Source organism: Labeo rohita, chromosome 4 (genome assembly GCF_022985175.1).
Source record: "Labeo rohita strain BAU-BD-2019 chromosome 4, IGBB_LRoh.1.0, whole genome shotgun sequence".
Lineage (NCBI taxonomy): Eukaryota > Metazoa > Chordata > Actinopteri > Cypriniformes > Cyprinidae > Labeo > Labeo rohita.
The window spans coordinates 42,975,496-42,990,829 of record NC_066872.1 but is presented as its reverse complement, the minus strand read 5'-3'; the positions used below and the strand labels follow the sequence as shown (position 1 = coordinate 42,990,829).

Genomic DNA, 15,334 nt, shown 5'->3' with positions numbered 1-15,334 from the left:
TAGCTATTCATTATGATTGAGTACAATCATAAAGTGTTTTCATGCAGTTCCTGTGAGCATTACGTTTTGTTAATTAAATATTTCATAAATGTGCAGTCAGTTCTCATTTGTTGTCATCTGCGTATCGCAGCCCTCATGCCGTCCCTGAACGCCTGCGTCTGCGAGTGAACCGCATCATCCTGCAGGAGTACGAGAGCATGCAGTTCGACAAAGAGCGTTTACGTGACATTTGTGAGTTGATACGAAAGTTTCCCACAATTCAGTTGCTGTAGGAAGGGTGAATATGTGAAGTGACTCACTCTGTGTGTTTGCTTGTTCAGCTACTCCTGTTGGCATCGTGGTGGTGAGAGGAGACTGTGACCTGGAAACCTGTCGACTGTACATTGACAGACTGCAGGAGGTAAGCACTTCCCATGATGTTCCTGTCAGACTGATGAATGAATACTGACTGCATTTTCTGGTCCTGTAGGTTTTTTTATTTTTTTATTTCAATGTTATGAAATAAAACATTGAAATAGATTCCACATTTAATGTGGAATCTAACCAAAGCTTGCCACCATCATGTTATAAATTCTTGTACTCACCAATTTGTGTCTGTTGTTGGCAGGATTTGCATCAGGTGCCCTCTACTGGTCACAGAGTGCATTACCAGGTAAAGGCCTAGATGGGTCAAAATTCAACACACAGGATGTTGAATTAGAATGACAGGAAGTGGAATTTATTTTAACTAATACATTCAACTCCAAGAAATGTATCAAATTCACAGAGATGAATCTGATTCACAGTGATGAATTATATTAATTATTCATAAAAATAATTATACCTAAACATTCCAAAATTTAAGGTCGGTGCTGTCAAAACAATTATTACTGCCGTCAAAACAGATGTTAAGAACCACTAATTGTTCAAATAAATAATAAAAATGAATATTGTCATTAGAATTTAAATCTATAAACTTTGTAATAACTTATTAATAATACATTTATTAAATAAAATTTTAAAAATAATTAAAAAACAAATATACAAATATTTACATTAGTATTTGAATCTTTTGATTTTGTATAATTTTTTTGATAATTTAATAAAAATATATATTAAAAGGATTTGCATCAGAATTTAAATAATTTAATTTTGTATTGATAACAGTAAATATAAAAATAAAAAAATCACATTAGAATTTATATTAATATATTAATTGTGTAATAATAACTTAATAAATATAAAAACTGACATGATTCAAATCAGAATTTTAAATATTAATTTAGTAATTATAATGTAATAAAGAAAATATTCACATCAGAATTTAAATCTGTATATTTGTACCAACTAAAATTTAATTCACATCTGATAATAATGTAATATTTGAGTAAATGTTTTGAACATAGTGTTAAATGAAGTAGTCTGTGGTCAACAAAATAAAAGTGAATCAAATACAGTGATATATAAATGAATTATACCCCAAAATACAATATATGTTGTGTTATTATGTGTGATTCATACTAAACTAAACTTAGAGGTTAATTAATTTGTACTTTTTTTTTTTTTTTTTTTTTTAATTAAAATTCAGCATCCAGTTTGACCCCTCAATTTAAATTGAGCAACTGAATTAGAGTCTAAACATCATATCATTCTTAATTCTTTACTTCTCTAATGTGTTTATGTGTGTTTTGTCAGGATGAGAGCACAGGTCTGCCACGACCCAGTTCAGCACACAGACTTTCACCAAACTGGAGCTTCCTAGACTGTGAGTCACTTCATTTGTATTGTAAGATGACACATACTCTATTCATGTAAACACTTCTGTTGATATGTTTATTCTGTTTCCAGCTACATCAGCTGACCGCTTCTATCGCATAGACAAAGCTCAGGTATGATGACCATACTGTGCTACGCAATATACATCATAACAACACTATCAGGAAGCTGCATAATGTGCATTTGTGTATACAAACAGGAGCATCTGCACTTTGTGACCGAAATATGCCAGGATGAGGTTTTCATCCTGGACCACGAGGCCCCAGCGGTGAGCCAGGTCCGGGTGCCGGGAATGCCAGACGTGGTGGTAGAGCCCAGTTCTGGGTGAGACTCATCAATACCTTGTGTTTCTGTTTATTTCCTAATGTTTTGTTTTTTTACCTCGCTGTGCTGTGTAATTGCATAATAAAGCTGACCTTTGATTTTTTTTCCTCTGGTTTCCTTATTACAGGGTTCCCCTGACCTCAGAGGAACAAGGTAAAGTACAAACTCGAATACTTTAACAGGTCTGTTTCCTTTAGTGGTTGAAGTTTCTTGTCAGAAGTCATATGATTAACCCATATTCTCACAATGCAAAGTCATCCCCAGAAATTCCCTCGTGCATGTCAGTCCTATTTTTTTTTAGGATACTTGCTACCTTATGCGTGATCATTACTCATTGTTTTAACGAAATCTCTACCTTTTTCCAGCACTCCTGTTGGCTGCTGTGAAAGGAGACGTGGAGGCGGTAAGATCTTTTTTTTAATACATCTAATTGTTTTATGTATTCGAAAGTGGAAGCGTTTTTGAGAAGTGACTCAGCAGGGTGGAGCACAAGCACTTGCGCAACTATTGTGTATTGTGACAGCTTTGTTTTTTTTTTTTCTGGTTAAAAGTATCAATGTATTCTCATTCATACTGACTCAGGATCTGTCTCGTGTGTCACAGGTGTCGAGCTGTTGCTCCAGCGGGGTTAGTCTGTTGGTGCGTGACTCTATGGGCTGCACCGCTCTGCACCTGGCCGCCCAACATGGGCACACGAAGATCGTGAGTTTTATTCTTGAACACGGTGAGTGAGACAAGCCCGTAGACACGCATGCTTCTGTGTTTGTGTACACAGAGTTCAAAGTTTCTTAGTCACGTGATCAGCTGGTACAGAAGGGATTTTTTTTTTGTCTGCAAGTTGCAGTCCCATTTCAAAACCAAAAGCAGTTTAGAGTAAATAGGTGTTTCTAAATGTATAATGGCCCCAAAGGCATTTGGACACAAAAAGAATTAAATCACAAAATTCAAACGAAATAAAATCAAATCCAATTAAATCAAAACCAATCAAATAAAATCATATTAAATACATATATACAAAAATGTTTAGTATAGATTTTTTTTAAAATGTCAGTATACATTTTTTTTTTTCAAATTTCTTAGATGTCCAAAAACTTTTTGGTGCATACAAAAAAAATTTAAAATAATATATTTTTTTATGCGTATATGTATAAAAGTCCAAATATTTTTTCAATAATTTATTTTTATATGTATATATAACATACTTTTTGTATAAAGTATTTTATGTTTTTAAAACGACATTTTTAAATGTCTAACTACTTATGGAATTAGTTAATTAATAATTAATTAATTTAATTTAGTAATTTAAAGTCAATTTAGTATTTTTTTTATTTATTATAAGCAGACATATGTATTTGTTTGTCTAAAGTATTTAAGTTTTTAAATGTCAAGTGACATTTTTAATGTCTTAAATTAGTTAAATGTACAATACTTCAGAAAATAAAGTAATTTTAGTAAATCAAAGTACATTTTTTAATTTAGTAATTTAAAGGTTTTTTTTTTTTGTAATTTCTTATTTTATATTATATGTACACATATATTTTTATTAATTTATTTGTTTTTGTTTGTTTATATAAAGTATGTAAAGTTTTAAATGTCAAGTGACATTTTTAAATGTCTTAAATGTCCAAATACTTGAGACGTAAATAATAATTAAAATACATTTTTATGTGCAAAACTCTTATCATCTATTTCATACCCACACAGCATTTTTACGTCTTATATATTACATTTATATTATTTAATTTATACAATTGTATAAAAATATATTTAAAAAATATACAATAAAATACTATTATTAATATTAATACCAATATGAAAAATATTTTGTAAAAATACTATAATATATAAATATACAATTTTAAATAAAATACATAATAAAATACTGTTACAAATTTTTATACTAATATTAATATATTATTTTACAAATCTATATACTATATATAAGTTTAATCTTTTCGCTCACATGCAGTATTTTGATTAAAAAAAAGGATTTGTTTTTTTTTTTTTCAGGGTCAAAGCTGATGTTGGATTTAACTGACAAAGACACGTACGTAGCTGCAGTTTGACGTGTTTATTTCTGTGTTAGTGGTGTAAACTGGCATTTCACTTGTCTTCATTTTCTGTTTTCCCAGCGGTGACACAGCATTGCACAAAGCAGCGTCACAGCAGCACATGGAGGTGTGCAGACATCTGCTGGAGGCCGGAGCTTCCCTCAGCAAAACGAACTTCCTAGTGAGAATCTACTCGTGTTTTCTGTTCTGACATGTGGTGTCAAAAATATTTGCATATAACCACAACTCAGCAGTCAGATTGATGTCACATTGTCATTTTCAGGGAAAAACTCCCAAGGATTGTGCCCTGGACACCGGGAACTCGGAGCTGGCGTCCCTCATGGAGAGCCAACCAGTGGAGGAGCCGACGGCGCACGAGGATCTAGAGACGGCTGTGTGAACGGGCTCACGCGATTAGAGTCAGGAAGATTTTTACCCACAGAAAGTGGCTGTCGGCACTCCTCCGAGCGTCCGCTCGCACTCGCAGAGAAAGAACGAGAGAGCGTGAGAGACGAAAGACGGAGAGACGTGACTCGAGAGCGCCTCGGGCTGAGAGAGAGTCCTCGGGATCGTGTCTAGCTGTTGTTTTTCCACTGATGTCGCTGTGGGGTTTTAGCATTTATTTATTGCTCTTATTTATTATAACTATTTATTCAAAGATGGATTGGGTTTTAGTTTTAGAGAAAAAAGACGTTGCCAGAGATGCATCACGTTGTGTGCCAAAGACACACAGAGAGGAAAAACATCAAATGAAGAGAGGACAGAATCATCACAGAGATTTTAAACTCAGACTACAGACTTTTCACGTTTTGTTTGTGTGCCGTTACAGTGGCGTGATTGTGAAATTATCTTAACGACGACGAGATAAGATCTGAGCCATATTCGATGCAATATGAATGGATGACATTTGTGCATTTATCTATTTAATATTACATTACATTAATGTTTCAAGACAAGCAAAGGAACCGGATGCGTTTTTCCATTGGTGGCAGCTGAAATGCCAAGTTGACAGAAGAGCGGCTAAACCAAATGAACGGCGGCGAGAGTTAAACGTGGTATTTCAAACACATAATTAGTCCATGTCAAATCACTCATGACGGGAAATGCCCAGCGATGTGTCTGCATGAGAACCGGATCACGCTGAGCCTTCGTGAGATCCATTTACATTCGAGTGATCTGCTGTGTTGTATCTTTTTAAAGCATTATTGTGCATGGAAATTTTGTTACCTCTCTGGATGTTTCTACCCCTCAGTGATTATGTAATGGCATTATTTCTTTTTTGTTATTTTAAGTTATATGAAAAATATGAAATTGTTCGGTGGATGTATTTTGTTTGTTTTTTTAAATCTTTTAAAAGATGGGACTACTTGAATGTTTTAGTTTTTTCTAATTTCTAAATATCTATTTTAGGTGTGATTGAGGTCAGTGGGTGAGTAGACATGGCGGGCATGTAGAGATGTGACAGATATCACGTTGCACGATCTCAAAACTGGAAATGTTTTTCATTAAAGGGCAGTTGGATGGAAAGCACCAGTGTCGTGTGTTTTCTGGTCAGTCAAAGTCATCACCCTGATTTACTGTTAGAGAAATAACACGCAATGTTTCCATTCTTAACTCAAACTATGGACATTTACTTTCTTTTCTCCCTTAAATGCAGTAATGTAGTATGCAAACAAACTTAAAATGAACATTTGCCCCTCTTTTACAGTTGATGTCAAAAGTTTACACCCTCCCCATTTCAGAATCATTAAAAATGTTAGTTATTTTACCGAAGTAAGAGGGATCATTCAAAATACATGTTATTTAGTACTGAGCTGAATAGGATATTTCACATAAAAGAAAAGTATTTCACATAATAGCCAAATTTATAAAAATGACCAGTGCATTAAGAGCTAGGGGTGAAAACTTTTGAACAGAATGGAGATGTGTACATTTTTTATTTTGCCTAAATACTATATTTTGTCATTTAGTACTGCCCTTCGGAGGCTACAGAAGATAGTTACATGTTTCCCAGAAGACAAAATAGGTTGAATTCACTCTGACCTTCAAATTCCAAAAGTTTTCACCCCCCCGGCTCTTAATGTATCATGTTTCCTTCTGGAGCATCAGTGAGCGTTTCTACCTTCTGTAATAGTTGCATATTAGTCCCTCAGTTGTCCTCAGTGTGAATCTCAAGGTGAATCTCAAAACCATACAGTCGTTGGAAAAACCAAAGAATTTATGGGAACTGAAGGATTTTTCTGAAGTAAAGCAGGCAGTTTAACTGTTCAGGACAAACATGAGACTCATGAACAACTATCACTATGTGAAATATCTTATTCAGGTCAGTACTAAAAAACAATAACATGCATTTTGTATAAATGTATGTAACATTTTTAATTATTCTGATGGGGGGTGTACACCTTTGACCTCAACAGTACTGTTTACATTCTTATTTACACTTTTAAGGGATTGTTTAGTGTCTTTAAAGTGATTCTTCCCCCCTAAATTAAAGTTTGGTCATTTACTGACTTACTGACCCTCTTGTTTTCCCAACGGGAAACATGAGAGGAGCACAATAAAAAAAAAAAGTTTAGCATAACAATAATGCCCATTCCATGCAATGAAAGCATAATAATGTATTTAAAAGTTGTTCATGACCTGTGTACTAACAGTATCTAACAGAAACAGCTCGTATAAATCATGTCATTTTTAAATTTCAGTTGTTTGAGGTATTTATTTCAGACGAAATCAATGCGGTGAAACGGGGTTTCTGTTGGATCATTTGACTCTGACTCACCGTGCGTCGTATCAAGGTTGCCAGGTTTTCACAACAAAACCCGCCCAATCCCGTTTCGAGAGAGATCCCCTGTTAAAAATCACGTTTTTGGCGGGGTTCCACTGGTAAAATTCGTATTCCAGGGAATAAATATTACGTTTTTTGGGGTTGCTTCATCCCGCGGACATGAATAACAACCCGCGGCAACAGCTTTAAAGTAGCCCAGTTCCGCAAGAAACCGCGGACTTGGCAACACCGGTCGTGACGTACGTTTGGATCCGCCTACAGCGCATATATATGTTTGAACTTTCGCTCTAGTCGGGATACCTTCACGTAGAAAACAACAGTCATGTAAGTGTTTTAACTTTCATTATATTTCTTAACAGAAAGATTTTTTTTTAAACTGACCGTCTCAGACTGTTTCTTGTTTTTCTTAAAGATGATCAAGTAACGTTAAATTTGGTTAACACTTCCGTGGTTTGGGATAGGCGTGTTGATAATGTAGAAATATGTCGAGAATTTACAAAACATCAAGTTGTGTGAGTGATTTGTGTCTAAGTTTATGGAGACGTCTGAGACTGAAGACGAAATGAAACAAACGTCTCAAGTTTATAGGAAGGGGTGGAGAACATGTCCAGACACATTCACTCACCATTTATTACGTATCTCGAGTACGTATATAATCAACTGATGGGTCACTTTTGTCAACAAACTTATGGATTCAGTCCATCTTATCCTGTTAAATTAAATGTAAGTTAAAAGAATATTCAGTGTTAAACTCGTGACTTCCATTCCAAGGGCATTAATGTATGTTTTAGTTCGTTTTTGCAAACTTTAAAGAAATATTGCTTAAAGTAATTGGAGTACAGATTATTAGTTACATTAAACTGAAAGTTAACAGTATGTAGTTAAATTATGCTTGACAATTGAGAGTAATTTAAATTAATCTTCAAAAACATGTTTATTTAGATACATCTTATTTTGAAGCACACTGAATATCCATATTCTAATATTCTTCAAATGTAAATTTAATTATTTTTTAAATATTTATTGCAGTTGCATTTCCAAAATGAAGTTAATTTGTTTATTATTATTATTATTTATTATTATTATTGTTTATTATTAATTATTATTCATTATTATTGATGTTCTCTTACTTTTTCTCTCAGGTTTTTTTTTTTTTTTTTTTTTTGATTATTGGATTGATACTATGGTTAAATTATGGATAGTGTAGCAAAACCATGGTTAATTTGTGGTTACCATGCTTTAATAATGTTAACCATGATATCTCTTGGTTTTATTTGTAGTAAACCCATGGTTAGTTTTCATCAGGGCTATTCACACGGCTATATTTATGCCATGAATGCATATAAAATGTAAAATATCTAGTGTACAAAACACAATGTTTCCAAAATAATGTTCAAGTTGACCTGGAGTAAGTCACACTTACTACATTACACTGCCCTCCAAAAGTTTGGAAATGCCCTAGAAAAGTGGGATTTTGGACAATATTGGCATGAATCATTTTTAATTTGTGATAATTTTGCAGTGATAAGGGACAACACAAACTACATAAACAGTTTATACATAGAAAAAACTTACATTTTCGATTCATCAAAATCTCGGCATAATCTGGGCCTAAATTCATTGTATTCTAAACTTAATTGGCAATCAGTTGTTCAAGCTATTAAGGTGTGCTGACCCAAAAATCTTTTAAAAACCTGGGCAAAGTTTAAACCAGTAACCAGGCGTCACAGCTGGCAAAGGGGCATGTCTGACTTTGACGTGTATATATTGCCATTATTATGTAAACAGAATGAAAATTGTTATTGCTGCTCTTAAATGATAATGTCAAGTTACTTTAATGTATTTGCACCAAAAAATGATAAGGATTTATGCTGATATCGTTCAAAACCACACTTTTGGAGGGCAGTGTAAAATAAAATGTACAAATAGTTATTGTATTTTGATTATTTGATGAAGTGTTTTGATGATGTATGTTTGCATATCTGACCAGGGATCAGCAGCACAGTAACGGTGACGTCCAGACGTCTGGGGCGGACAGTCTGGAGTTCAGACTCCTGATGGCATACACCCGCAAGAGACGACCCGCCGACACCCGCCTGCAGCAGGATGTCCCGTCTTCGCCACAGCCAACTGAAAAACACCGCAAACCACAGAAAAATAAAAGAAAGAAGAGACTTTCTTTTCTCTTAAAATGTATTAAACCACAGGCAGATGAACAGCGAGAACAACAGCCAGCGACACTTGACAGTAAGTGTGAAATATTAATCTAAATGTGTGGCTGCTTAAAGTGTATATATATATATTTTTTTAAACATTCCCTATTGAGGAAGTGAGATTGTGGAGATTCCAGCATGTGATTTGTTTCCATCAGCATCGGATGATGGGAAAATAGATGAGGTGGAAAACATGGTCAGTGAGCTGACAGAGATATCAGACTCTGTGCACTTCACGTCATCTGATATAGAACCGGACAGCGTAGATGAGGAGTCTGGTAAGAGCTTATTCTTCTCGTTTGATTTAGATATATTCGCTGAGTCATTAAGATGTGCTTAGCTCCATCTCATCTGCTCATTTCTGGTCTCTTGGCAGATGTTGTGAAAAAGCTGGCTGAGATGCTCAAAGAACATGGCGATGAATTGAATGAGAAGGTAGGTGAAATGAACCTGCATTATTTATTCCTGACCACGAGGTGTCTCTGCAAACACAGTTTCGATTTCATAAACCTCACTTCTGTCCTGTCTTTGAAACTCTCCTGCAGATAAAGGCAGATAAGGTCTTGCTTGCCATGCTGCAGTCCTCTCTCACATACGGCTTCTTCAAGAAAGTAATGGAGGCTTTTTGCGGCGGTGTCTCTCCAGACGTGCCTCCGGAGCAGAAAGACAAGAAAGTCGATGTTGCTTTGATCTGTGAAGCCACCAGTCAGCTTGTTGGCATCCACTACCATCCCATGACCTATGTGATGAACTTAGGCGCCCAGTATTTACAGGAAAATTACTCTGGGTGGATTAGCAGAAACATGCATGTAGGCAATGTAAGTGCCTGTTTGACAACACAGTTATTCCCATCAACAACATCTGGTATAATAACACGTATAATAAATATTTTTTTCCTTTCACAGGGAGAAGTTGGTGACGAATCCAAAGAGGAAGTCCAGTGAGCAGATGAGATGCTTTCCTCACATTACAAAAGTCTTTCTCAGGGGCACAGGCACTTTATTCACTCGAAAAAGAGATTTTTTTTTTTAGTGAACCAGCAATGATATAGTGTAGCTTGTTTTTGTCCCCCACTACATCCTCATAACATTCAAAAGGAAAAAAAAAGTAGTTTATAGTGCCAAATCAAAGTGTATGTTCAGCATACCTCATGGAAAGTGCTATGGATACTGCCTCTAAATATTACACCAAAAGTAGTGTCCAGGTGCTTTGAAACCCAGCATAACAAAACCCAGTTTAGCTCCACCTGTAAGCTATTTTTGGCATTTAATGAGGCAACCAAATTATTGTTTTTTGCCCTTTTGTAAAACAAGTTTTGTTCTGGAATGAACAAATTTTCTATACTTGAACTTTATAGTCATTTATTTAAGAAAATATAAAATGTGTTATGTCATTTTTCAATGTGATTAAAAAATAACTGTGAAAATGTTACATTTTGTCTGTTGTTTTTTTTTTTTTTTTTTTTTTTTTTTACACTACTGTATTATAGAAGTATTAGAGAGAACCTAAGAAGGCTTAGGTCTCCCAGTAATTTCTATATGGATAAATCTCTTTTCAACAGAAATGACTGGAATAGACAAACATGTTAATTAGAAGGTGGCGTTTGCATAATTTTTGGCCATATAGTGTATTTTATCAATTAAAGGTCATCAATTAATCTTTTGCTTGAAATCTACAATCATTTGATCACCAGCCCAGCTGTCACTAAACCAATTTTTTTTTTTTTGTTTTTTAAAGAATTCTTTTTGCTTACCAAGCCTGCATTTGTCTTGATTCAAAATATAGCAAAATCAGTAATGTGAAATATTTCTACTATTTAAAATAACTGCTTTCTATTTGAATACATTTTAAAATGTAACTTATTCCTGTGATCAAAGCTGAATTTTCAGCATCACTACTCCATTCTTCAGTGTAATATGATTCTTTAGAAATCATTCTAATATGCTGATCTGCTGTTCAAGAAATATTTTTTTATAATTATCAATATTTAAAACAGTTGATTAAATTTTTTTTCAGGATTCTTTGATGAATAGAAAGATCGAAAGATCAGCATTTACCTGAAAACAAAACGCTTTTGTATTATACACTATACCATTCAGTCAGTAATTTTTTTTTACATTAAGTATAAGAAAGAAAGAATACTTTTATTTAGCAAGGATGCTTTACATTGATCAAAGGTGATGATAAAGACATTTCCAATGTTACAAAAAAAAATCTATTTTAGATAAATGCTGTTCTTTTGAACTTTCTATTCATCAAAGAACCCTGCTTAGCTGTTTTCAACATCATAATAATGCTTTTTTTTTTTGAGCAGCAAATCAACATATTAGAACGATTTTTGAATGATCATGTGACTGGAGTAATGATGCTAAAAATTCAGCTTTGAAATCACAGGAATAAATTTCATTTTAAAATATGAAATCAGTAGTTTTAAATAGTAAAAATATTTCAAAATGTTACTGTTTTTGCTGTACTTTGGATCAGTAAATGCAGGTTTAGTGTGCAGAATAGACTCTCAAAAACCTTAAAAATTTTACTGTTCAAAAACCTTTGACTGGTAGTGTGTGTGTGTGTTTTTTCATTTTAGTAAGTTTGTTGCCTTTTTGTCATCTTTATTTTTTATGTCTAGTTTTTTTATTTTTTATTTAATTGTTAGTTAATTTAGTACAAATTAAACATTTTTTTTATGTAACGTATTATTTTTATAATATCGAACTTTTTATAGTTTTTGTTAACTGTAACAACCCTGTTTCTAGTAATTGATTAAATCTAATAACCACAGACTGTGGGTGTCTGCTCGAGTGCGCGCTCCCGCATCTCAGGTGAAACATGAGACGCGCTCTGTGCACCTGTCTTACCTGCTTGAGCGCAATTCCTCCGTCTTAGAGAAGCCTCGGTGAAATTCTCTCGAAGCTTGAGAAATGTCTTATCGCAAGGCTCAGGAACAGGCTCCTTGGATCTACAGGTGTTTGTATGTTTCCACTCGGCAACGCAGTCATGATGCATCACAATAGGAAATACTCACCACCGCGCTACTGCGCCGTCGGGTCGGCGCTAGCCCTGCCTCAGCTCAACCGATTACCCACCGTATGGGTGGAAGAAGCTGACCAGATGGAGAAGAATTCACCGAAAGCTAGATCCAAAATGCTCAACGCGGTGGTGAAGAGAGCTCCGTCTCCCAAGAGGCCGCGAGTCTCTCCAAAACCCGCGCAAAGCGACGCGCTACCGAAGGTGGCGGAGAACGGGGTCGCAGGACAGCGGTCTAGAAAGAGGGGCTTCAAACCCCCGGATGTCAGGACGATATTCGAACCTTCGGCCAAGGACCCGCGTGTGAAAGAAGAGAAGGGAGAAGGACACACGTTTTGTGAGGACGCGACGTACGCTTGGTGCGATGTTTGTTGCTCGTATATTTTTCATAGTGGCTTGACATGCACAGGTGAGAACTTTAATTGTTATTATATCATTATTATATTATATTATTAGTCTAGACAAAGTCCGTTCATCACCATATGTGCCGTCCATCATCATAAAGACACTCAATGTTGCTCCTGTAGTTAAAAAGCGTCAGGTTGCCTAAATGTACATTTTATGCATTATAATATTTCATAGACACATCATAAACTCCATACGTGTTCTTGAGCTTCCTCACACCACACACTCCTTTACAGGCATGTTGACAGACTGGTTTGTGCTTGTAAATTCATTAAGTTGCACATTCATCACCCACATTTACCTTATTGTACTTATGTCACAAATGCATCTAATAATTACACGATAGTGCAAGTAGCTAAATGTAATCATAATTCATTTTAATTCAAATTCCTAACAAACTAAACATTTGAAATGGTCACTGACAGTGACAGTTGACATTATCATTCCTTACTGAATGCCTTGCATTGTTTACAGCTGTGAAAACATTCCTAAAAATCATATGCAAAGCATTACCAGCCAAATTTGTATTGTAAATTTTGTTATACTAAAAAAGCATGATCATACTGATGGCTAGCCGAGTATTTCTTTGAGTGGTTGATTGGATTAGACCTTTGGATGAACGTTTCCCAAAGCCTTGAATTCATTCTCTGTAATATGTCTCTCAATGTCTGAACTGCCTTTGTGCAGAGGTTGTCCATTCACAAGTGTTAACTCAAATGGAACAACTGGACAAAGGTAACTTTCACTGGGTCTTCTGGGTGCTCGACTTGAGCGATCAGGTAATTGAGAGCGAGAAAGTCACTGGCTCGGCTGATTAGCCCAAAAGCCATCCAATTTTCATGTGAACTAGTTTGTAATTTAATTTTTAGGGGCCACTTGAATATGTGGGCAGAGAAAACATTCACTAACTCACGTTTTATGTGCGAGTTGTGTTTGTTATGATGTTAAGGTGGATAATGAGTTTGCTCGCAGTGGTTTGGTGGTTGCTGGATTTGTTTAGGTTTGTGTAATGAGGGTGCATCGGTGTGGGTCAGTGACCATGTTTACATGTACATGATTAATTTCCATATCCTGTCATATTTCAGTTTCTATAAATCTAAATAAGACAGCAGGAATATGCCTGAAAAAGTGTTATTGTTATTCATAACTAAAAAAAACTTTAACAGTAAGATTTTTAGTGTTTTTAAAGAAGTCTGCTCACCAAGCCTGCATTTGATCCAAAGTACAGCAAAAACAGTAAAATTTTGAAAAAATTTTACTATTTAAAATAGCTGTTTTCTATTTGAATATATATTAAAATAGAATTTATTCCTGTGATTTCAAAGCTGAATTTTTAGTGTCATTACTCCAGTCACACGATCCTTCAGAAATCATTCTAATATTTTGAGTTGATACTCAAAACATTTACAACTATTATTGTTATTATTATTTTGAAAACAGCTGAGTAGATTTTTTTTAGGTTTCTTTGATAAATAGAAAGTTCAGAAGAACAGCATTTATCTGAAATAGAAATCTTTTGTAACATTATAAATGTCTTTATCACTTTTGATCAATTCAATGTGATGGAGAGTTTGCTAATGGTCATAATGACTTTATAAATCTTTAATGCAGTGAAAGTAAAGCTATTCAGCCTATTAACTGGTTTCCACTGTGTTTAGTGGCATTTCTCTTTGCTTCACCTCAAATACAGTACACTAATACCTAAGCAAAATGAACAAAGATCCTTTTTCCACCTTTGTGGGTGACATTCCTGTCGCCCTCTTAGCTAGACTGCATTGTGTGCTGCTATTTGACACCCACCTGTTGCCTCCCCTAATGTCCATCTGTCTGTTTGTGTAACGCCAGTGACAGTGTGTCTAGAGAAGGCACACCGTCCTGTCACAGCACAACCAGATCACCAGACATGGGCACAGAGGAACCACAGGGGCCAGAGAACAACTGCACACACATACATAGACATACACACACTCAATGACAGGAGAGCACGAGCAGTTAATAGTCAGAAGCCGTGATGCAGGAAAGACATTTTAGTCGGTAAAAGCTCAGAGGTTGAAGGAAGGCTAGGTGTTGTTCTGGTCATGGGTCTGGGGAAAAGCTTTGCAAGAACTTTAAGAAGACTTACTGGAATCCTCTACCGCTTCCCGAAAGCCATGCGGCGCTCCGGACGGCTGGAAGTTAGTCTGCTGTGGAAGTCATCCGGTGGGTCCAGATCTCTTTGGCTTTTTGTAGTTTTGTTGTTCAGGCAAGCGGATGTTAGATGTCGACTTCATACTGGAACAATGAGGGCAGATATTAGTGTAATTTCTTGCACTGACATTTTAAGCTTTTTGAGTTTTTAATTAATAATTTGCATGTGTTTGGTCAACAGTTGAGACATTTTAACTCTTGCTAATACAAAATAGGTAGTGATAATCTAGATTTGTACATTTTCTGAAGCATATTGATAGGGGTTGCATATGCAAAACTCACTACAGTGATGCTAAATGTTGCCGTTATTGCTAAATCATTGCTATGTGGTTGCTTTCTGGCATACAGTAATTCATTCGCGATGTAAATTGTTTTAAACCTAAAACGTAAACTATACTGGTCGTCATTGCATATAGCAGGGGTTTTCAAACACAGTGGCACACAGGGGGTCCTTGGAAATGTTTAGAGAACAAGCATAGAAAAATTACATAAACAATCATTTAAAAAATAAGATTAAAATGAATAAATAAAAAGAGATAAAATATTTTTATAATTTTATTATTACAATATTTTATAAAATATATTAT

The 15,334-nt window shown here is 35.0% G+C and overlaps 3 protein-coding genes and 1 long non-coding RNA gene across 13 annotated transcripts in view; 3 read left to right on the top strand and 1 right to left on the bottom strand.

Annotated features, from left to right (window-relative positions):
• The window catches only part of dgki (diacylglycerol kinase, iota), a 44,993-nt gene extending 39,330 nt beyond the window's left edge, over positions 1-5,663 (top strand). For all 10 annotated transcript variants that reach the window (XM_051107522.1, XM_051107515.1, XM_051107519.1 and 7 more), the window contains 12 exons: positions 131-231; positions 321-400; positions 608-652; positions 1,675-1,744; positions 1,828-1,868; positions 1,955-2,079; positions 2,207-2,232; positions 2,445-2,482; positions 2,683-2,803; positions 4,090-4,126; positions 4,212-4,311; positions 4,414-5,663. In XM_051107522.1, the coding sequence (XP_050963479.1) occupies positions 131-231; positions 321-400; positions 608-652; positions 1,675-1,744; positions 1,828-1,868; positions 1,955-2,079; positions 2,207-2,232; positions 2,445-2,482; positions 2,683-2,803; positions 4,090-4,126; positions 4,212-4,311; positions 4,414-4,530 (901 nt within the window). In that variant the 3' untranslated portion in view covers positions 4,531-5,663. The remainder of the gene's footprint in view (positions 1-130; positions 232-320; positions 401-607; positions 653-1,674; positions 1,745-1,827; positions 1,869-1,954; positions 2,080-2,206; positions 2,233-2,444; positions 2,483-2,682; positions 2,804-4,089; positions 4,127-4,211; positions 4,312-4,413) is intronic.
• LOC127163942 (uncharacterized) lies at positions 44-8,986 on the bottom strand. The gene is made up of 4 exons (XR_007827561.1): positions 8,903-8,986; positions 585-660; positions 300-430; positions 44-179 (listed from the first exon to the last, which is right to left on the bottom strand). It is a non-coding gene; the product is annotated as an uncharacterized LOC127163942 (long non-coding RNA).
• LOC127163941 (uncharacterized) lies at positions 7,174-10,559 on the top strand. Its single transcript, XM_051107523.1, has 6 exons — positions 7,174-7,239; positions 8,906-9,162; positions 9,287-9,406; positions 9,505-9,563; positions 9,674-9,946; positions 10,034-10,559. Coding segments are annotated over exons 1-6 (750 nt in total). The 5' UTR covers positions 7,174-7,237; the 3' UTR covers positions 10,073-10,559.
• A 1,379-nt stretch (positions 10,560-11,938) lies between these two features.
• The window catches only part of rassf3 (Ras association domain family member 3), a 38,339-nt gene continuing 34,943 nt past the window's right edge, over positions 11,939-15,334 (top strand). The window contains exon 1 of the mRNA XM_051107836.1: positions 11,939-12,564. Coding sequence (XP_050963793.1) covers positions 12,102-12,564 — 463 coding nt within the window. The 5' untranslated portion in view covers positions 11,939-12,101. The remainder of the gene's footprint in view (positions 12,565-15,334) is intronic.

What these genes read in the sequence shown, in the direction of transcription:
- LOC127163941 (XM_051107523.1), top strand. An exon ending in CAGCGTAGATGAGGAGTCTG is followed by an intron (nt 9,407 to 9,504) that starts GTAAGAGCTTAT and finishes GTCTCTTGGCAG; the next exon opens with ATGTTGTGAAAAAGCTGGCT. An exon ending in GCGATGAATTGAATGAGAAG is followed by an intron (nt 9,564 to 9,673) that starts GTAGGTGAAATG and finishes ACTCTCCTGCAG; the next exon opens with ATAAAGGCAGATAAGGTCTT.